The sequence below is a fragment of the Branchiostoma lanceolatum genome, chromosome 10, assembly GCF_035083965.1.
Source record: "Branchiostoma lanceolatum isolate klBraLanc5 chromosome 10, klBraLanc5.hap2, whole genome shotgun sequence".
Taxonomy (NCBI): Eukaryota; Metazoa; Chordata; class Leptocardii; order Amphioxiformes; family Branchiostomatidae; genus Branchiostoma; species Branchiostoma lanceolatum.
Genome location: NC_089731.1, coordinates 19798003 through 19821626, shown reverse-complemented (window position 1 = coordinate 19821626; position 23624 = coordinate 19798003). Strand labels below are relative to the sequence as shown.

The 23624-nt window shown below is 41.1% G+C and overlaps 1 protein-coding gene across 1 annotated transcript; it reads right to left on the bottom strand.

The window, feature by feature from the left end:
- Positions 1-776: 776 nt before the first annotated feature.
- LOC136442930 (transmembrane protein 47-like) lies at positions 777-18290 on the bottom strand. Its single transcript, XM_066439969.1, has 3 exons — positions 18062-18290; positions 4620-4760; positions 777-3815 (listed from the first exon to the last, which is right to left on the bottom strand). The coding sequence occupies exons 1-3, from the start codon at positions 18288-18290 to the stop codon at positions 3586-3588; spliced, it is 600 nt and encodes a 199-aa protein (XP_066296066.1). The 3' UTR covers positions 777-3585.
- Positions 18291-23624: the final 5334 nt, after the last annotated feature.

Sequence of the window (23624 nt, the reverse complement as noted above, 5' to 3'; positions counted from 1 at the left end):
AGTTACATATGTCACATGTTTGAGAGTCCTATCATGGAATTTGGCGGCTGTATAATTATGCAAATTAGATCATGATTTGCATGATAAGTATCTCATTATGTGAATCATCACTCAAGCTATCCACTTACCAAAAAGCATGACAATCCATCAAGCCCTTCTTGAGTTATTCCCTTTCAGTCTGAAGCAAAACCTGCTCCTGCAGTTCCAGAAAAGGCCGCCAGGTGGCCCAACCCTATACCACTTACTATCTGTCCAAAGAGCTATCTACCACTCAAAAATCAGTTCCATAGTATGTCCAGAACATGAGATATCAAAACAGGAAGTTTCGCTGCAGTACCATAACAGGCCGCTAGGGGGCCCAAAAATCTAATCGTTTTCAGGTCTCACCAAGACCTACCATCATACCAAATATCAAGACAATCCATCAAGGCATTCTTGAGTTATCATGGTCTTCTACATACATAAATACATTCATACATACAAACGCTACCCTTTGCATAACCTTCTTGGCAAAGGTAATTATCATTCAGTCTCTGTCTCGGCTACCCACATGCCCCAAATCATGCACTCTGTCAATCCTTTCTCCAATTATCGTTGATTTTGACAAAACAGTTTCAGAAAAGCTGCTACAGTAGGCCCTTAACCTATAACAATTTCCCCACAGAAAGTCAAAATGGGTTTAAACCCCCACGTGTTAAATGTCACATGACTGCTTACAGATTCTACCCTTGTTTCATCATTGAACCCCCTAAAACTACAGAAACCAAATCCATGACCCAGCTTCTACATTCTTCTTTATTGGACTCAACCATGGAAAATCGCATCTATTTGACAGTTTCATCCAAATCATAAGGAAATCTTTTTCAAAAGTCTTGACTTTATTCTTCTCACTTTAAGGTACAAAACTATGCACTATATATAGATGATAAAATGTGTAAAAAGCTTCTAATAAATATCTTCTTCTATATACACATTAGAGACTTAGAGATAATAAAGCCACAAAAATAGGCTGAACTCAACCACAGGGTTGCCAATATCTACCATCACTTAACTGGATTGTCTATGGCCAACAATTGTAGATTTAAATAACCTTATCCACACCACAAGTTCATTTCTGCATGGCATCTGAAGACTGCTAAGGGTAAACTGGCCAGCACACATGTGCCTGTCTGGATGACCTGTACATGGAGTCAGTCTGGAGTTGATTCTACTGGTGACACCAAAGCACATCTTAAACCATCCTTTTCATGTTTTAGGCGCAATGCTGATGTGAAGCTTCCTGACATTCCCAGGAATTACCTCTGATGATATACATGTATATTTATATACCTATGCTTTTTGTTATTTCTGAAGCTTCTTAGCTGAAACAAAATACAACTGTAACACCTACAATTATCCTGAAATTCAGTAGGGCCTTACAGCAACACTCTTGAGGATTGTATATGCATTAGTGAAGGGGGGGGGGGGGGGCTATCAGTAGCATATGCTGTTACATGTAGCTTCCAGGTTTCAGTATGTAGAACACATATGATGCTGATATGCATGTAGAGCACATACATGTATCTGCCTTTTTGATTGCTGAAATACACAATTCAATGAAGTTTACATACCCAAAGTCAATGGATACATGTAGACCTACACATACGTCTGTCACTAGATTCAAAGTATTCCAAAACAAAAAGATGTTCTTATCAAGATTACAAATGAAATGCAAAACAAAAAGGAAAAAATGCCAAATTGTGGGATGTACCCAGAAATGTGCATGTCTACAGTATGTGATTTGACATTGGATGTTGCAATACCATACACAATCAAAACAATCGTTATCAATACATTTATTAAGGCTTGAAATGTTGATTATGCAAGCTTTAGGTATTGGACGAAGTCACAAACAAATTTCGCTGTAGAGCGAGAAAGTCAAGGTGTCTGAAACCTCTTGTCCCATACAAAACATGGAATGGATGTGCTTATCATACATATGCATGTTGGTATGTAATATCATAACAATATGCAATATATAAGCTCTCATTCTAGAAAATAAAAATAAGACATATCCTAATAACATCGCAAGCCAGTATCTGTCTTTTCCACCACAGCTCAGTGTTGCACACACACATGACAGCACACAGAGAAGGAATTTGTACATCTGTTGTTGGTAAAGTAGAACACATGCCAGATCAAGGAGAGCTAATTTGCTCCCAGTCCACTGAAGCTGTGTTTTGTCTGGCATGTCTGGGCCTGTGGTCGGCTGTTAACCAGTCCCAGTCTTTACACTGGACAGCAGGCAGCCAGGCTACAGGGTCAAGAATTCCCCATGCACAGAAATCTGTCATTACAGCACAGGACATCTTCCTGGCATCAGGTACAGCGAGGGATCAGAGGAGTCTGCTCCTAAATGTACGGCTTTCAATTCTTACACGCAACTAGAGTAGATAGGAAGTTATTCCAGATCTGTTATGTATTGGCAAATTTGATGAAATAAAGTTTGTCTGTTTTCACACATTTTGTTACTATAAAAAAAGTTCCTTCTCACATCAGATCTTCACTCATATTGCTGCAGCTCTAATAGTAAATCCAAACAATCTCAAAAATAGTCATTCTCTTTCACTAAAAACCTATTTTCCATAGCTCCTATTTAACAGACTGGCTGCTCTATAACTAATCATGAAGCCTAGAGACACAATTACTCAGAAAGATGAGTACTGTTCGACAGTAAAGCATAGAGCCTTACATTAGTTATGCCAGTAGCTGATGACCACATTTTCAAATTCACATATTTGTCCTTAACTCAGTGTATTTTGAGTTGTCAAGCGGAAAATCTATGTTGCATGTTGACATCGACAATTTTTGAGCAACTTCAAGTTCACCTGGGTGCAAATGTACCTAAACTGGGCATGCTCTGGAGGGTTGAAATTGTAGGACTGCAATCCATTACCAATTTGTCATAAAACCTTAAAAAGACTTTTTGTTTTTGTCAAGATACTCCAAAAGTTCTAGTTTTGAAGTCAAAGATAAAATCTTCCAATCCCTTATTTCATAATTACACTTTATAATCATACTCATAGTACAAAACATGTTACTTACAATACAAATTCCATGATTTCAGCATTTCTTAGTGCCTGGGCAGTTTTTGAAGTGTGTTCAGTGAGGCGGTGATAGGAACTTTACCACATGGTGTTTCTGGCTGTCTCACAAGTATTTGAAAACTGTCACATTTCCTGTGCTGAATGTACACAGTTTGTCAGCAGTAGTTATGTCTGGCTTGAGATCACAGAGAAAAACCACAGGCATATCTAAACCTGCTATGATATGATCACAGAACAAAGTGGCAGCTAATGTCAACAGTCTCATAACTCTCTTTCCTGCAGAAATGTAAAATATTCTTTAAAAATATTCTCCCTGCTTTACTAGGCTTATCATGATACTAACCACACCGATATGCAGTTTTTCTAACTATCACATTTTGCCTCGTCAATGAACACAAATAGTACAAATTAATAATGAAGCCACAGCTACAAGAAACTGATTCCAACATTTTGCATCTGGTAGACTTTCATAGGGGGGGGGGGGGGGGAAATACTGAGGTTAGCCTTCGTAGCTTGTTGTCTCGTAGATTTCGTTTGTGTCCTTTCCGAACAGGAAGAGTAGCGCAGCTCCAATCAAGAAGAAGGTCGCTCCCCAGCCCACGCCGTAGCCCCAGCCCAGCTCCCAGTTCACGCGGTCTTTGAGTGCTGTCGGATCGGTGGAGAGCTCCTCGGTCAGGATCGTGTGGAACATGGCCGGGAACACAATCAGGGCGATCAGAGCAAACAGCACTGCAGACAGACAAAAACACATGCTTGGATTTCTTCAACCTCAGTTTGTCACAAGTGAACAATATCTTAAATGGTCTGAGGATTTCTTTAAATGTAATGACAATAACATGAAAAAAAAAATAGTAAGCAAGGCATGCAGCAGTCCGAGGTAACGAAATGAATTCTTGTTGATTTTGTTTGTTTGCCCCAGACAAGTGAAAGTGCCGATCTGGTGAGCACATGGATGATGCACTGGTATTGTTTTAGTCCAAGGAAAAAGAAACATCTAATGATTTTGCTCTCCTAAAAGATGATCAGAGCAGAATTTCAGCATTGAGTGATTTTATATTGCACAATATTTATACAAATATGAATATCATTATTAATAGTATGTCTCTAAGGACTGGAAGATATATCAAATTTTAACTCAATGAAAGATATGGACAATGTTTAAAGTCAGTTTACAGGACTTTCCTCATGTGGTTAGTTGAACCAACCTTACTAGTAACAAAGCAGCAAATGATGTCTGCTGTTACAGTTTAGCTCCATGAATATCATTGCAAAATACCATACTAGTAAGGTTATATATATATATATATATATATATATAGAGAGAGAGAGAGTACCACCAGAACATAACTTGTAGTAGGGGACCTTGGTGTAGGCTGCTTTGAAATATGAATAAAATAGTGATGCTAATATATGAACGGTTGATGAGACAGTCAATACTAAGATTTCATTATCCAGACTATTTCCAGTTCTGAAATGCTACATTGATCATCAGCAGAATACAGCTATTACTGACACAGGCATGTGTTTGCTTACCTGCGACCAGCAGCACCAGACCTGCCCACTTGTAAAACCCGCGGAACCTCTCCACGAAGAAGGCCATCAGACCCAGCACGAAGCCCGCCAGCGCCAGCAGAAGGCTCATGATGATGAAGGCTGCCGAGGCCTGGACATACGCTGTGAAACGGGAGAACGGGTTGAATTGGAATCAGACAGCATTTGTTTCAATCACACTTGTATACATGTACATGTACTTCATTCTCGTCTGATTTTAGAAATCCATGTACTGTACATGTACAAGGTCACCTGTTCCAGTTAGTACAGGAGAGGACCCAACATTCTCATATTTTGGCCAAACAGTTGAACTTTGAATACTGTTCCCAGGGCTAACCCTTTGTAATAGCCTTCGGCTAGATGGGTAGCCCTGGCTGTACTTTTTAACAGCCAAATAGATAAATAAATCAAATCAAAGTCACGCCAGAAATAGTTACTCAAGCAACTGGATAAAGTGAGTGCATTATCTAAAGTGCCTGAAAGTTCAATGCGTAGACCTCCTTTCCTGTTGAGGGTGGGAATGTACATTCTTTCATATATATAAACTCCCCGTTTGAACCAGCGTTTGAATGAGTTGTGTTTTAGATGGTGGAAAATGGCAGAGGAGTAGCCGTTAGCGCTCTCTCTGCGATGTTCTCTTTTGCTCTTAGTGGCCGACTAGTCTTCCCAATGTCTGTGTTATTGCAGTTCGACTCCACACATTTCAGTCTGTAAATGACATTGGCTTTTCAGGTTGTTCTTTTGGATAGACTAGTTTTTGGAAGAAGAGTTGAGCGAGGTTTGAAGTTAGTGGCAATGTTGAAGTTTTGGAAGATTCGTCTGAGTTTTTTCGATACTCCTTGGACGTATGGAATGGTAATGTTTCTGCTGGTCAATGGTTTGTACTTGAGCGTTTTCTTAGACTGGTCAGTCTGGTTGTACTTGGGTAATGCACTCCGCCCCCACTCCCGGACGAACAACATTAGTTAGTACTGTACTAAACCTTGTCTTCATTTAGACTTGTATTGAAACCTATATCATATATGTCTCCATGCGCCACATGCTTGAAAATGAGGCGGTTGCCAAGGGCAGGGATTGGGCTCTATGCGGTCCGAATTCGTGCCGGTCGCAGCCGCGTTGGACAGGTGGTCGCCAAGGGCAGGCTGCTTAAGGTATGGTCCTGGTCAGTGGCAGCACTTTTTGGGTGACTTAAAAATACTACTTAATGTTATGTATGGCTCTTGATTTTTTTCCTCAAAGTACCTTTGTACAACACAATAATTTATGCAAAATTTTATGACGTCACGATGACGTAATCAAAAATTACAGGCCACGCCCCTTTTTTACAAAAGTGGTTCCCCCTCCCTAACGATTCAATATACAATGCTAATATTTTGAGGAAGGATACTAGTACATGATAGTGATTTACTTCAATTGACAGGCTCTTTTTAAGATATCTCTTCAAATTGATTTTTGGTGAATTTTTTTCAAGATTTTTAGGGATACCATCTCCTATGGGCCCTCCCTGCCCTACGCAACATCTCCTGCCTTATGCCGCCCATTGGTGGCAAGTTCAGGCGGAAAACCTCGCAACAGCCTTCTTTTTTGTGCCCATCTATATACAGTTTTGCCACGAAGGTGCCTTAAACATTATGTTGCTGGGGTAGTAGTTGTGAAATTGGCATTTAATGGTGGTAAAAAGACCCAAAACCGCTTTCTTCCTGTTTTTCACTCACCTGGGCACGTCCGGTAAAATGCAGGTCAACGACCTCTGCGAACACGTCATTTGACACGCAGACGCGCGAAAAACAGTTTTCCGGGGTATATCTCTAAATCTACATGTATGATGAATCATATATGCTATATAACCAAGGACATTATATAGGAAGGACTGAGCACGAAATTAGCACCCCGCGGGGCCATTGTTCCACCCTGCCAGGTCCAACGTCCTTGATATAACTAACAAGCAAGGAATTAATATGTCAAGGATTTTGGGACGAGAAAAAAAACAGTGCACCTTCAAATTGCAAGTTGATATCTTTGTAGACTAAGGTGTACTTGGCTTCACGAACAACCCTGGCACAGAGAAAAATTACTGGTGGGAGACCGCTTAAATCAAGCTCTGCCCAGGCCATCAATGTGGAAGGAGACAGCCAGACAGCTAGGCAGGAGAAATTTAACTGAGAAAGGTGTGTGTCTGGGGTTTGCCTGACCAGGGCTCGAAATACTGGGTGCATGTGCACCTGTGGGCACCCAAAATTGGAGCTGTGCACCTAATTTTTGACTGTGGGTGCACCAGTGCACGGTGTGCACCTGCAAATGTAGATATTTTTGTACGCTATAGGCTAAAGATACAAATGTACTATTGTACACTAGTATACAAAATATTCTTGAAATGTAAGTATCAGAAAAGCTACTAGAATAACCTTTTGTTGTACTTTTTGTTGTTGTACAGTATCACTTGTTTGAAATTTTGAAGCTAAATAATTACAGATTGAAGTTCTTAAGAGAGGCAGTAGCACTAACCTTTGTAATTATGTTTTGACATTCAACTTTATTTTATATGGTGCACTCAAAATTCTTTCTGTGCACCTAATTGTTTTGGCTGGGTGCACCAGTGCACCTATTTGCAAACATGAATTTGTAGCCCTGCTGACTGTAACTCCACAATAAGCAGGATGACATCATGCTCTATATACATTACATACACGTATGAAATGCGTGTGAAATGACATGTGACCCACATCCCTGAAGGGACCTCGGGTATAATCTCGGGCCTCGCCACAGCACGCATTTTTGGCCAAGCACACCGGGTCACCCCTACTCTTCTCGATAAGTGTGTTGGGTTCTTTTACGTGCAGAAGTTTGACGCTTGAGGCTTATGCCCGAAGCTCCCTCATATACGGGGCCGCCAGCTTTACGTCACATCCGTAATACAATTCCTTACAACATGTCGGAGCTGGAGTCGACCCCTAGGATCAAACTCGGGCGCCAGGATCCACAGAATTTGATCCAGATGGCGAAGCAGCGGGGTTGCGCTACCGCTTGTGCCACGGGGATAGAAGGAAACCAAAATAGCACTTATGGAAATGAAGTTCTTTGTTTAATCTTAAACTAAATGTAAGCTATTCATTGTATGACATCAATCTCAGAAGTAGACTAGCCGTCATTTGCTTTAAGAGCAAATTCAGGATGTTTCGCCCATACTCCTCATGCAAGAAGTGGGCTGTCCCAAAATAACTCCTGGGCAAATCCAAGTTTCTGCATAATTTATGCAAATGAGGTCCTCATGAGCATAAGTTATGTCCAGGTGCTTTCACCTTTCCTACATGTACCTACATGTTCAAGATGACATCCACAGCTTTTACAGTAAGGGGAATACAACATCATGCATAAATTATGCAAGTGAGGTCCTCATTAGCATATGTCATGGCCAGGCGTGTGCGCCTTTCCTAAAGCTACCTACATCTGAAATATGACATCTGCAGCTTGTACAGTAAGGGAAATACACGTTTCTGCATAAATTGTGCAAATGAGGTCCTCATTAGCATAATTTTCGGCCAGGTGCATTCACCTTTCCTAATGGTACCTACATCTTAAAGATGACATCCGCAGCTTTCACGGTAAGGGAAATGCAAGTTTATGCATGAATTATGCAAATGAGGTCCTCACTAGCATAATTCATGGCCAGGTGTGATCACCTTTGCTAACGGTACGTACATCTCAAATCTGACATCTGCAGCTTTTCCGGTAAGGGAATTACAAGTTTACGCATAAATCATGCAAATGAGGTCCTCATTAGCATAATTCATGGCCAGGTGTGTTCGCCTTTCCTAAAGGTACCTACATCTCAAAGATGACATCCGCAGCTTTTACGGTAAGGGACATACAACTTTATGCATCGATTATGCAAATTAGGTCCTCATTAGCATAATTTATGGCCAGGTGTGTTCGCCTTTCCTAAAGGTACCTACATCTCAAAGATGACATCCGCAGCTTTTACGGTAAGGGACATACAACTTTATGCAAACATTATGCAAATTAGGTCCTCATTAGCATAATTAATTGTCAGGTGTATTCACCTTTCCTATAGGTACCTACATCTCAAATATAACATCCGTACCATGTAACATAAGGTACATATAACTTTCTGTAATACCATTAGTAGAGGTACCCCCTCACATCTGCTTGGTTTTAACTCCCAGACAGGGGAAGTGTAGGAGGGCTTATGTTACAAGATGACCTAGTTGTGAGAAAATAACCAAAAATTCCATCAAAAAATTGCAAAATAAATCATTTTGAAGTAGTGTATACCAAAAAAAATAATGGGGTCCTTTGGGTAAATATCCAATGCACAACTAAACCAAATTTCAGATCCTTAGGTTTCAACACCACGGCACTGGAGGCCATAATGTGCGACTTTTGTCGGAAAATGACCAAAAAACCTCTATAAAATCATTTTAAAAACTTATATCAAAAAAATTTAAAAAGGGTCTAGGGGTATACACGTACTCTACCTCCATACCAAATTTCAGCTAATTTGGTCGACGGACGACCGAGAAGAAGCGATTTGAAGATTTCACAGGAGAAGGAGACGAAGAAGGAGAAGAAACCTGACAAAAACAATATGTTTCGTTGGCGAAACATAATGATCAGGCCCGATGTGTGCCCAACACTGCCAAGTTATTCCGCTGACCTCAGGGTCACAAATCAAGCACCCACAGGAAGTGGTGCACATGTCTCCATGGCAACAACTTCCTTCTTCACACCAAGCAGAGAAAGTTGGCAGCAAACACAGTTTTTTAGCTCCTGTGCTCTTAACCCTCAAACCACCGTATGGGGTCAAAACTGACCCCAGGCGTATATCAACATGTGCCATTTTGACATTTTGAGTCGAAAACAAAATTCCTTCTATGAGTTTGTTTGTATATGTGTCTTATAACGTCTCACAAGTTTTTACCGAGATTGGCTCATTGTTGATTAAGTTATCCTAGAAAGTTTGCGCATGGTCCGGTGGGGTCAAAACTGACCCCAGCAAAATCTACACTCATATTCCCTATTGTTTGATACTTGTCATCTAGTAACATGTATGATAAGGGTCATTATTATCATAGTTACAAAATATAATTTTGTAGAAACGTGAAAAAACATTTTTTTTTAAATTAACGTAAAGATTAATGACGTTGCGACGTATTATGACGTCATTTATGTGATTCTATTGACGAAAACCAACAAATTGGGTATTTCCATATAACTCAAAGGTACACGATAAAACTTAAAGAAAAATCATGTATGATAAATTATAATATACAGTCAAACCTGCCCAAGGCGACCACCCGGCGGACCGAGCAAAAACGGTCGCGATGGACAGGTGGTCGCCATGAAGAGGATTCCACTCACATGTTTCCAGGTCGAGGTTTTCAAATACAGTACGTAAATGGATGGAAAATTATGTGAATTTAGACAGCATGACCCCCACCAGGTTCAATTCTCATTAACATCGTGTACAAATTTACGTCATAATTTTGACTACAAAACGATGGTTGCCTCGATGATCCGATGGCGCAGCGCCGTTATATTAAATAGTACACACACACACGCACATCATCGAAGTTTTAAGGCCTAAGACAAATCCCTAGAAAACACCTGCTGGCCCCAGCCTATTTTGGGCGCCGACCGCTGGATAAATGGGGCAAAAAGTTTTCGATCTGACAATTAAAGGATCCTAAAGATGAAAACGGACGGTGTGATTTCGTCGCGCCGCCAAGCTCTGTGCGACCGCATCGAAAGGTATTAGTCAGTGCAGCAGAGCGCACAGCGTCCAATAAAGGTTTGTGAGATTCATGGAAATAAAAAGAAAATTAGAATATTAATTTTCATCAATAACTAGAGTATTCGTAAATGTTCATACACAAAAGCATCGTGTTTTAGAAAGGTCAGCGGTACGCCGAATCCGGGCCGCGCCAAATCCAAGATGGCGTCGGGACCAAGGAACAACATTTCTCGCCCGATGTTTTGCCCGCCACGAAGTCATTTTTTGGCGGAATTTAGTAAGACACAGACACATTTCTGTTGAAAATACAAGAAATAGATAGTAATTTCTGTGAAATCTGACTTTTTGACGCCATGCACTACGTATTCGTTTTAAAAATTGAGTTTAAACCGAACTGAGTTTGCGGTAAACTATAAGATTACGGCGATAGGCACAACAACATCACAAACATTTGTCTTTACAATGTTTATAAGGTGAACGTTTTATTAAAACACTTCATGGAGGAATCGATGCCATAACATTGCTATTCCATATATTTTTGTCCTTATTTTTGTCCTTCAAAGTCTTGAAAACATTTCCGTGAAATCCGACAGCAAAATGATCCGATGTCACCACACGCTTGAAAATTAGGCGGCCGCCATGGGCAGGGATTGTGCTCTGTGCGGTCCCAATTCGTGGCGGTCGCGGTCGCGTTGGACGGGTGGTCGCCTTGGGCAGGCAGCTTAATGCTTGTGCCTATGGGGAAAATTTTCGGGACCGAGAAAAAGCGGTCGCCATGGCCAGGTGGTCGCGTTGAAAAGGTGGTCGCCTAGGCAGGTTTGACTGTATCCAAAGACGTTATTTGTAGATGACAACAGGAACGACGTCAAAATGACGTCATAAAAATTATATTCATATCAGGTTACACTAGCAAAATCCGCCATCTTGGTTCCGCCATCTTGAATTATTTTAAATGCATTTTTTTCATCATATAACCTGGTAACACAATAAAAATGGACCAAAACGTTTATATTAAGATTGTTTTTGTTTGAATAAACATGGTAATTATGATATTTTAGGTTGAAATAGCCGGTTATAGCTAATCTAATTTTATCGTCCGCCATCTTAGATTTTGACCGATGACGTAATCAAATATGCATAAATTATGAAAACTAAATCATAAAAGTGATAGTGAATTACATTGGTGGGAATTGATGTAAGAAAATAAGTGCAGTTTAAAAAGACAGCCCTAGAATAACATTGTAAAATCCAAAATTAGCGTCTTTTTCCAAATATAGCTCTCAGAAACCGGTTGCCATAGCAACATGAAAACATTGATTAGTTATTTCATTAAATTCAAGTTGTTGCCAACGAAATTTCAGCAAAGATGACCGAGTTTGGTTGTTCTAGCGTAAGACATTCAGATGCTATAGGACATCAAGTCTTGGCGCAGGCCTCAAAAGAGCCCGCTTGTCTGAATAGCGTTAGTTGCAAAAGACGATGTTCCCTATGTTTGCATAAATTATGATAACAAGCAGAAATTATTCACACATAATCATGTCAAACTGTCCCTTATAGATGAATTAAACTATACATATATACAAACCACAAAAATAGTCACCAATAAAGCTATATTTGTAGAAAACATGGTGGGGTCAGTTTTGACCCCATACGGTAAGATTAGTCGTAAAAAAGCTACGGTGGTTTGAGGGTTAATGGTAGTGCTACCGTATTTTCTTGATTAAAGTACGCACTTTCGAAACTTTTCAAAATCCAAAAAGTGTCTCAGGCCATCGCCAAAGTCGGGGTGCGTACCTAATTTGAGGTCACTGTCCTGACAAATTGGAACAGAAGCTGAAACCAGCCGGAACACGGACGAGGGGACCGTCGAATAGCACCGATTCGTCCATATAACGTTTAGATAAGAATGTTGACGCGAGAAAATAAAGTTGAACTTCAATAAACGACAGTGTTTCGTATGTGCATCATTTATATTAACACGAAAAATAGATACGTACAGTACTAGTACACAAGAAATCTGGCGTACTGAGCACCCGGCGCCCGGATCAAGTCATGCCGCCGGCATGGTTCGGAACCCAGCCGTTGCCAGCCCAGTGCCCTTGGAAGGAACCCCGAAAAGAACACCGGCACCATAAGTACACCATAAAAATAAGACATCCGTAAGACATGCATGCGTATATTTTGTGATTTTCGAAAAAGAGATACAAATCCCGATCCCGGTGACGATGTTATTGTTTTGAGGTACGTTTCACTTCCGGTGACTTTGGTGGCAAGATTTTTAAAAAAAAGCACCCTTTGCCGTTCTTAAAGTGGATTATTTGACAGAGGACTCCTTTCTTTTAACACTGCCCCGTTAAATCCTGTGTATGCACCGATATAAACATCATAATACGCATCATTTCGGCAGGTATATCAAAGCTCGGACGTGGAAATGCGACCTGTCTGGCCCCCGCCATTTGGCGTGAAAAATTTAGCAGCAGCCAGTAGTAGATACGTAAGAGGATTGCGTCACGCAATATTTGCACAGTATTACACAATCCAACCGCGGCAGGCGTGTCAGGGCAGCGAAGGCTCAGCAGGAAAAATTGCGGTTTCCAGTTTTCAGTTGGATGTAACGCCGTATTTCACAGGGAAATACCGGGACTCGAACTTATACAATAGTTTTTCGGTCTTACACGAAAATTAGAAGAAAGTAGGCTGCCCAAAATATAAGTAGTAGACGATTTTCGCCATCATCCCGCTTCTTTTCTGTTGTCTGCCGGGCCGGATCGGCTTGCTATGCGTTGCCGTGAAAACTATATATTTTGTGGCGTTCTTCAGATTTTATATCAAGAAATAACTATATCTTGCCAGTATCGGGAGTGTTTTCTGATCACATCATTCTTACCCAGTGTTGTGAATATGATCGCAATTTTCCTCCGATGATTTGCAAATCTGTACCTCATGGCCGCGGCCGGCGCTATATGAACCGAGCAGGGTAACGTTCGTTAACCATGAAGTTCAACGTGCTTTATAAAAAGTTCCTGCTAGAAAACGAGTTACTACACTTATTAAAGTGTTTCTAAACAATTATTTGTGGTTGGAACTGCCTTCAGGACATGTACTTGTCGGGACATTTCAACTGTGACAGTGGCCCAGAGAAGGGGTGCGTACTTTAATTAGGGTGCGTACTTTAATCGAGAAAATTCGTTAAGTTTGATAATATATCAGGGAGAAAGACATGCCAAAGGTTCTGCTAAGAGTAAGACTAAGACCCCGTTCACACTCATTTTTTTCAATCGCGATTGAAGTATAATCGCGATTGAATCGATCCGATCGCGATTGATTTTTTCAGTGTGAACGCTCCCAATCGCGATTGGAACGATCCAAAACGATCCAATCGCGATTGGATTGTAACTACCTCCGGAGGTAGTTTGATTGGATTAATCGCGATCGGATCCAATCCAATCCTATCAAATTTTGAGTGTGAACGCAACTACGATTCATTCCATCGCGATCCGCGGGGATTTCGGCCGGTTCAAGGCTAGGGTCGCAACTTATCACATAAGTAATGTACCAAGTACAATGTTTTCCCACCAATAGTCGCTTCATTCAAGCTCCCAGATTGTCCTGTCTACAGCACTTGTCGCGTTCATTACCCGTACTACAGCGAGGCCAATATACAAAAGCCTTCGTCGTTCACGCCTTCTCGCGATCATAGCCCGCCGATTGCGTTCCCTTCCACGGCTACAGAACATTCTCCAGAGATACAAAATCATCAAGAGTTGGGGGACTCCCGCCATTTTGTAGCAAGCGACGCCAAACCTTTGACCTGTGCTTCAATCGCGGTCGGATCACGGCGTACTTTAATCCACTTGGCGAAAAGCAGTGTGAACGCAAAAGTTTCTTTGCGTTCAATCGCGATCGGATCGAACAATCGCGATTATACTTCAATCGCGATTGAAAAAAATGAGTGTGAACGGGGTCTAAGATATACATGATGTAATCATTAGGAATTGTGTGTGGATTGTGTTTGAGAGAAAGAGAGAGAGAGAGAGAGAGAGAGAGAGAGAGAGAGAGAGAGAGAGAGAGAGAGGGATGGAGGGAGGTGGGGAGAGAAGAGGGAGGAAGAAAGAATGAAAGAGATTGGAGAACAAACAGTTCAAGCATAAAACCCATGTACATGGACTATGATGTAGTAATTGTTTTAAAAATCAACTGATGACATCAAATTCAAATGCAACAGAAGGAACCTGGATAAAATGCTGGGCCTGAAGACCAGAACTTTCCAGGAGATTTCATGTGTTACATAAATAAACAACAATCTGCCATGCGCACCTGTACCCCTGATTCCCTGACATGGGGTTTGTCTTCAGGTGCTTCATACACCAGCTCCTACTTAGAATGAAATCTCCCGAGTTTAGATTGATAGATGTTCTTAGAATAACGAACATTCAAACACCTCTCTTGAACTTAGTCCCAGGGTAGATAGGACAATCAGAAGGCAAATACAGTAGTTGTAACACATGTACATCTACTGTATCTCAGATACAGGCAGTGAAGGAAGCCGCAACCTAACATCTGCTTAGAGTTTTTAATTGGAACCAGGAATCAGACACCAGCTACTATACAAATAACGACATTATCACACAATATCAGCAACAGTACAAAACCTCCCAGCGCACATCCACAAAACGTTATGGAATTAATGGTCTGTTCCAAGATAGGGTTGCTTTCAAAATAAATTTATCATTTTAGCGATAAAAAGCTGTTACGGTGAAAAAAAGACAACATGCATCATCTTCAGGTAGGCCATAGAACTCATCTTACAATTGGGCAACCTAGCAGACGATATGCCGAGTTACATGTACATACCAATGCAGCAATGGGATTGTGAGTTGTCGCTGAGAACGTGCGTACAACTCTATTTACAATACTCCTTCAGAATCAATAGGATCCAATAAAGCGACTCTAATATGTTGTATATATACTGTAGGCATATAGCATAAGACCGTGGGTCTGAAATGTAAAACTTTAGGAGTTCATCTTAGGAGGTAATAAAGGCATCTTTTTTTTTACCCAACTCTTTTTTCTCACGCTATAAATAATTACTTTTGCAGCAACCTACTAGTAGAGCTGTGTACCTAAACAAATTCTATGTACAGTTACAGGTCTATATATTAAGGTGCAGGTCCGGGCCTGAACCTAAACTACTAGTGTTCGAATGATGGGTGATGATTTTCAATGAGGACCTAAGTGTGTTTGAACCGATAAGAACATAATGTTTAATTCTGATAGACACAAGCCTAATACATTTTATTTAACAATAGTATAATAATCACCACCCTCACCGACAGTCAGCTATGACTCGAGTATGAAAACAAAGATGAAAATTTGATTCAGGCCTTGTTAAAAGTTCATTCTGCGCTACAGGAGTCTTCAGTGCATGGCCACAGTAATTTCATGGTGATTTCAAAGTTGCCATCCCCTTATTACCCTTACCCTAGCCTGCTGCAGGCTTGACCTGATTAGTACTGGAATAGTACCAGTAAACCAGAGTTCAGGTATTTGGGACCTGTACTAGTACCTTATTGATTGTAAGTGTAACATTACTGCATGTAGTACTGTACTGGTCCAGGGTCCAGTCACAAGTGTACCAGTACACAGCTCTACAGCAACCAGAGGAAGTCATCTATAATCACTATGTTGATGAAAGTTAGACATCCAGGTAGTAAGATACGCCAAAAATAATTACTCAAGCAACTGGATAAAGTTTTGAAAAAGTTTCAAAACTTTATCCAGTTGCTTGAGTAATTATTTTTGGTGTACAATCACTATGGCCTAAATGACTGGGGTGTGTACCTTGGTGAGGATACCTTGAGGATTTTTCAGTGAAGTAGGCCAGGCCTGTGTTCTCACCCTCATTTTACTCTGGATGGTACCTCTTCTTCTCCCAGTATAAGCCTAGCCTTGCTTTAAAACAGTTTACTGAGTCGGCTTCAAGAGTAGAGTAGAGTAGAGTAGAGTAGAGTAGAGTAGAGTAGAGTAGAGTAGAGTAGAGTAGAGTAGAGTTTTCAGGTAGGATGCTTTACATACAACTACATCCTCTGGCAGTGAGTTCAAATTGATCAAAAAACTTCCTATGCACTACATAGTTTAAATTATAAGGGATGTCAGCTCTCAAGTTTTGTAGTGGTGTTACCTTTCCAGACAAGGGAACGGGTTTTGTTCATGTTAAGAATTTTCGCGTACGCGTGGAAAATTTTCGCGTTGAAAATTTGAAATGGAGAATTTATTTATAGGTTCAAAATATCAAAGTAATTTTATCATCAAATTTTTTTTCCTTGGGAATAGACTTGAGTCGCTTGGGAATCAACTTGTTTTTTTGTTTTTTTAATCCTTTGAAATTTTTTGGGCATGAAACCTTTGTACAACTTCAATTCCCTTCGGATCAACTAATTTGCATATTTTAATGCGCAAATGATCAAAATTACAGGCAAACTTTTCTCCTGCATGGGTGTGGGCAGGGTGTGGTGTGGTTTGGTGTGTGCTATTCCTAAGGGACTCAAGTCTATTCCCAAGGGAGAAAAATTTTGATGATAAAATTACTTTGATATTTTGAACCTATAAATAAATTCTCCATTTCAAATTTTCCACGCAAAAATTTTCCACGCGAACGCGAAAATTATCAACGCGAACAAGACCCCAACCCTCCAGACAAGACAAATATGTCTGTGATAACCTTAGATTCCTGGCAGCTTTGCCTTCTTTGAAATCATTAATATTACAAAAAGGAAAAGGCTGGTCCTTAGTTTGAATTCCTATGCTGGTTGTACTTCATACAATAGACTGTTTCCCACCCACATTCCAACAGTATGACTTAATTAGTTGTGGAAAACCACATCAATCAATTATCCACACAATGCTGATCAACACAATAGAGAAACCATAGGTAAGACAATCTCATTAACATGTGGGTGGGAACAGACTGACATGTATTTATGTTGTCCGTCATAATCTGTAGGTTGATGTTATGATTGTGTACTATTTCCAAGCAGATGTTAGGTGACGTTACTATATTTCAGATGGTCCCAATTAACATAATTCAGTCTGTGGAGTTTCAGACTATTTTCAACCGTCAGACACTCTGGGGCTGGGGCAAATATTTACCCTCCAATTTTGTCCTGTTAGCTTTGCTTTGTAGGAGCTTCTCAGTTCCGCATCTACTGCCTGAAAAAATGTACCCTTTGCAAGAATTTTGAGGGGAAAAATTCCCGAGATGAAATTTCAAACATTAACCTGCAGCTGTCGATTAACACTCCTGAATGAAAATGTTCCACTCTCGCACCTGAGTCATGTAAAAATATGTGATAACGTTAATGATAATTAGTATGAGTGAGTTTCTTTTATTCATATTTCAACATCATCATCATGATGGGTTACCCCTATATAGCCCCATCAGGGGTAAAGTAGAGGGGGGTGAGGTCCCAGGCTGAGGCGGGCAGGCCTCCAGCCTGGCACGGTAAGACTCAACGGTGGGAGCCGTCACAACCGTGCCAGGCAGGGCATTCCACTGGGGAATGGTACGGGGGGGGGGGTCAATGCCCTCCAGGATACAGCAGCTGGAAAGCTCCAGAGAATTCTCCCTCTACGATATTGGAGTCTACTGAAAACGGTTATGTTTGCTAATTACCTTGGCTCTGTGCGCTGGCTGGGGTGCAGGCGGCTGGGGGAGGGGTGGCGTCCGTCACCTTCCCGCACTCGTTCCACAGGCCTTGGTAAAACTTGACCGTGTCCGAACGAACCCAGTAGTCACTGGCCAGACACACAATCATTAAAATCCAGGCAATTCCGGAGCAAATGAGGCCTATTAGCTTCATGGGTCGGACGACCCGCGTCGTTGTTTTGACTTCAGTCGCCATGTTGGGAGGGGTGGGGTGACGCTAGGCGAGGCCGGTGTAGCAAACAAATCGTTCACATGCAGGTTGGGGGACTCCTCTTAAAAATGCGATCACTTTGCTTCTGTTGGAAGTAACACAAGATGAGAATGACACTCTGTGAAGGGTTGTAACGATAATAACGTTGTTTTCATTCTAAAAAGGTGAAAAATTCAAGTAATTTATATAAACGCTGGGATGATAGGTTTTGCTGCTACACCGGATTCGGGTGACCCATCTGAGCGCCCCAGACGCCCAACGCTTGCCAAAACCAACAGATCGTCTTACACGCTTCAGGATCAAGTTTGCATTTTTCTCCACGCAAACGTGGCGGGAACGTGAGTGGCACTCGCCTGCATATTTGGTGGTGTGTTGAATGGTTTGTTATCTTCGTGAACGGAGGTAACGTTACTGTTTTAACCAATTTTATGGATGACATCCGGGCGCGCATCGATTTTCGCATGTTCTAAAAATTTACAAAAAAACACTCAACAACTCAAGAACCTCTGGATGGATTACGACGATATTCGGTATGTGGGTAATGTTAGGTGTCGGGAAGACAAAGGTCTTGGTCGATTTTGGGCCCCCTGGTACATGCCCTTGGTACTGCAGCAGAACTTCCTGTATCTTTTGACCGTCGACGTGCTATGGTCTTGTGATGTGAGGAAGAAGTGGTATAGGTTTGAGCCTCCTAGTAGCTTGCCCTGGAATTGCAGGGGCCTTTTTATCAATCTTCCAAGGGGAATAACTGAACATTAGGAACAATGGATTTCCATGATTGTATTTTTAGTATGCAGGTAGCTTAGACCAAGGAGGTTAAAACAGCATTTTTGTGTGTTGCAAGGCTCGAAGCGAACATTTTAGAACAGAAACATGCTCTCAAATGTTGCCGTTTTGTAGAAATTATGTGATTTATTCTGGATATGCCGATATATGTTTTGGATGGATGACGATGTGAAATTTCAATTTTCCAAACTTTCACAATCGGCATCGGGGCCATTTTTTCGGCATCGGGCCTACAATTCTCGGCTTCAACTGTTTTTTGTGCCTCTCTGCTGGCGAAGGAGGATCAATGAGGTACTGAATTATGTGTGTAGAATCGGTAGAATCATGGTTAGAATGTATCGAATTTTGTTCTCACAGCTGCCGAAAAGAAACGAGATATACTGCCCTTATAATTATACCTAGGATCTTTGACACAGAATCTGTACACAGAGACTGACATATTACATGCAGAATGTAGCAGAAGTATTAGTTCAGCGCTTTGTTTGACCATGTCGTTTTGTAGGGTGGATGTTGTAACAAAGATTAACCTTGTTTCAAGGCTGTTGAAATAAAAATGGCCACAGGCTGTAACGTTAGTTGCAGCGCTTGAATTTCCTCCGATCGTCTTCTCCGCTACTTTTTCCCGATCCTCTCACTGATTTCTTTAAAAGATTAATTCCTCAAAATAGCTAAAATTGAGCTTACGACTGTCCCTCCTAATCCCCGGGGCGCTCCAATTTGCAACTAAACAATGGAACAGAACGCTGGAGTGCCGCGCTGGCCCATTGAGATCAGGGCAATTGACAAGTTTATGTCAATTGCAGTTTTGACGCTTGCGGCCCACTGAGGACAAAAGGCAGTAATGTCAAACTCTCTCCTTCCTATTTTAACCTCCTTGCTAAAATTAGACAGACATGACCATAATGCAGTGCATATTATGCAAATTGGGACTTCATTTGCATTATCAATGAGGAAAATCTAACAATGTTTCCCATCATAGGTCTTCTTCTATGTGACCACATTTGTCCATCTGCCGAAAAATGGGCAATTACTGACATGTACAGTGTATCCGGTCAAAGCAGACTGTACATAAGGCAAGGAGGTTAAAATAACCTCCTTGTGTAAGGTTTGGATTTTGGACCATCGCACACCGGGGCATGCCCCTACTAGTACTCTTTTTCGAAAGGTGTGGTGGGTTCTTTAACGTGCGTGGGGTGTGGCTCTCCCCAAACACAAGACCTCCATTTAATGTCCTAGTCGAGGGACGTCCCTAACCTAGGCTAGGTACTCATTTTCACCTGACTGAAGTGAGGAAAGTCGTGTGCCTTTCCCAAGGGCCAAGATCGGTGACACGACCGAATTTGAACCCGGGACCTCTGGGTTCTGGGCCAAACACGTTGCCGTTACGCCATGCCACGCGACCCCAAAAGGTCTCAAGTACATGTAACATAATGTAGTTTATGACAGGTGATACCAATTATGCAAGTAAATTCCTGCCATAATTCTTTCAAGTGGTAAATGATTGGACTGTCAACATTGTGACCTCTGTAAGTAATCAAAGGTGTACATGACCAAGTATACATTATGTAAATGTGGAAGACTATTATTTGCCAATCTGTGTTGGCAGGGAAATTTGTTTTCAGTCAGCCTGCATCACAAATGTATGATCATAAAGAATAAAGATTCAAACATGCTTTCCAATGATATATAAAAGAATGACATTGATTACGTATCAATGGTGCCATATTTTTCATAGGTTTATACATTTTGTATCTACACTTCGCACAAAACGTTCAGAGCACTTGAATTAATCATATCTCTGTTATTACTTTATCAACTGTAAGCTCACTATGGGAGTGCATCTCAAAACAAAATGCTGGAATATCCTTACCAACACAATGAACGCCGACCGTCCGACCTCAAAATCAGTCATAAGCCTGCTCTTTGCACAAGAGCGTGACTAACAAGCGAGGCATCATTTTAAAGGAAAATATACAAGCTTTCCAGTGATCAACACATTTTGCTGTCATTGAATTAAAAACAACGAACATCAAGGGAAATTTTGGCAACTTTTCTTTCGCAACCTACATGTACACAAGAGCAGCCCTGGTGCTCAGCACATGAATGTATGATCATAGCAAATGAAATATGTTTGTAAAGGGCACTAAATAAGCTTTCCAATGATATAGAGTACCCACAGAGACATGAAATCAAGTTTCCTAACTTTTTGTTTAGTACTCAAGTATTCAAAGCTTCAGTGATCACAAATACATTAATTTTCTTCTGGATAAAATGGGAAGGCAGTTGTGAGAAATAAAGTACTGAAACATTGAGACTTGAATTTGCATTATATTTGGCATTTCTACACATTTTAGTTTATTGAGCTTACTCAACAGTCAACATATCCAGCCCTAGCCTAGCCAGTCTTGGTGTTAGGTTTGCTGACAAAGCTATGACAACAGAAGGCTAACTTTTTAGAATGAACTAGATAATTTTGACTAGAAACAGTAGACCAAAAATACCGGTATATACTACTCTAATAAAATCATTGTGAGTGTGACAGGTGGAAGATTTAAAAGGAGTCCTAAACTCTAGAAGGGAGTGTTATTTTTCAATAAGGCCATGTTTATTGGATTATATGGATGACATCCGTGCGCGCATCAATTTTCCGTCTGTTTCCAAAAAGATAAGTTTTCAGCCATACCATAAATCGTGAAAAGCAACTGCAAAATGAATAAGACTGGCAATGAAAAAGCTTTGCCATGGCGACGGTGTACGGTTTGCTATTGATAAATGTTAGTTGCGTGGTTTGATACTATACGTGTGCACTTTAAATGATAGATTAGATTGTCGAACATCCTGTGACATGGACTTGGTCTGGTCGTGATTATTGAGTGGTAAATTTTTATCAGTACTATAAACTTTGTTTTTCCATGATGCTGGACTCTGTATCAGTTACACGTGTTGGGCCTTTTGGGCCTATTTTCGACAATGACGAGATTTACAGTGAGTATATATCAACGGGGGGTGCCCTAACATGTCACGTTTTTTTACGCACTCGAACTCACGGCGCTCCATTGCTGGTTGCCAGAGAATTGTCATGTTTTAATGAATGTATTTTGAACACATTCATCTAAAGAACATACATGGACAAGAAATGTATTCATACTGTTCATGGGCCCTTCACGCTCCGCGTTACATGCGGAAGACGCTGTGAGACATTTTCACGAATGTACCTTCTGATTTAGTGCTACGCCAGATAGTGTGCCTAACTTTGCACGATTTGGTTATTTTGCTCTCTTCGGAAGTTGGTGATGAAGTTAGGGAAATGTAAATAAGGCTTAAAGTCTGCTATATTCTAGCTTTCTTTTGACCGGAAAATTTTGACTGTGTGCACTTCTCACGTCATGTGAGAAGGGCTATGTCCAGCGCATCCCAGCTCATGTTTTCACGGGAAATAGGCTACTACGCACTGTGCGCGCGGCCCGACGTACGTCTTGCATGCGACCCGACTTACAAAATCATTACGAAAAAACGACACCGCTTACGTCAACTTATTGGGAAATATCTTCGCCATCTCTGTATACAGTTTCCTTTTCATAGACGGTACCAATCACATGTTAGAGCGTTACAAATCTGTGCGTTGAATCGTTCCGCCACCATCGCGGCCCAAAAAAATGGCGCGAAAACAACGTCGCCAGACGACAGCGATGTTAACGTTGTTTTCTTTGGTCGGTTTTCTTCTCAACAAACACTTAAAGACCCAATTTTTGGGGGGTTTTATGCAGCTATATTTCTTATGTGTATGATAGAAACACAAACCAACAGACAGGCCAATAACTATCATTCCATTATTCATGGAGATAGTGATTTCAACGTACTTTATCCGTAGCTTCTTGCACGTCTTGAGTTATGCTGGCCAAAATATATAGCTTAACTGCACCACCCATTTGTCAGCGTTTTTGGTGCAATTATGCGGCTGGTGCAATTATGCGAAATGCCCAGCTGGACCGCACCATCATGGGCGGGGGGGGTGTATTGTTAGTCAGAAACACTAGCACAACGAAAACATGACCCTTTGCTGAAAATAAAGAAATGACTACGACTGACCTGTTTTGATTTTGCATTCTTTCATTTTTCCATGCGATCTACCGCATTAATTTACAACACACGTAATGTTACAGGGGAGGCATTCTGAAACATCGCCATGGGATAACAGTTTCTGTGTTACATTACGTAGAGTACAGTTGTCGATTTACGTAAATCATGTACCGCCATGAAACTAGGAACTGAACCTAAGACTTGGTTACTGATTACGGGTGAGCCCAGAGCAATGCCCCCTCTCATGTTTGGACAAATTAGACTGTCGACACCATGGTAGTGAGTTGTACAATGTATCCAGTGGGTAGATATGGTTAGATGACTTAGATCAGTGACAGATCATTCTCCTTAAAGCAGAGCCGAATCCGCGTTTACCTCGTTCTGGTGAATGCAGGAAGTTTCTACGACGCGGATTCAGCTCTGCCATAAAAGAATGTGACAGATGATCATGTC

Bases quoted from the DNA above. Each gene is read 5' to 3' on its own strand.
- LOC136442930 (XM_066439969.1), bottom strand. From the start codon at position 18,290: ATGGCGACTGAAGTCAAAACAACGACGCGGGTCGTCCGACCCATGAAG. The intron at 4,761-18,061 runs GTAATTAGCAAA...CCCGTTTCACAG, and splicing joins AGCCAGCGCACAGAGCCAAG to CGTATGTCCAGGCCTCGGCA. The intron at 3,816-4,619 runs GTAAGCAAACAC...GTCTGTCTGCAG, and splicing joins TCTGGTGCTGCTGGTCGCAG to TGCTGTTTGCTCTGATCGCC.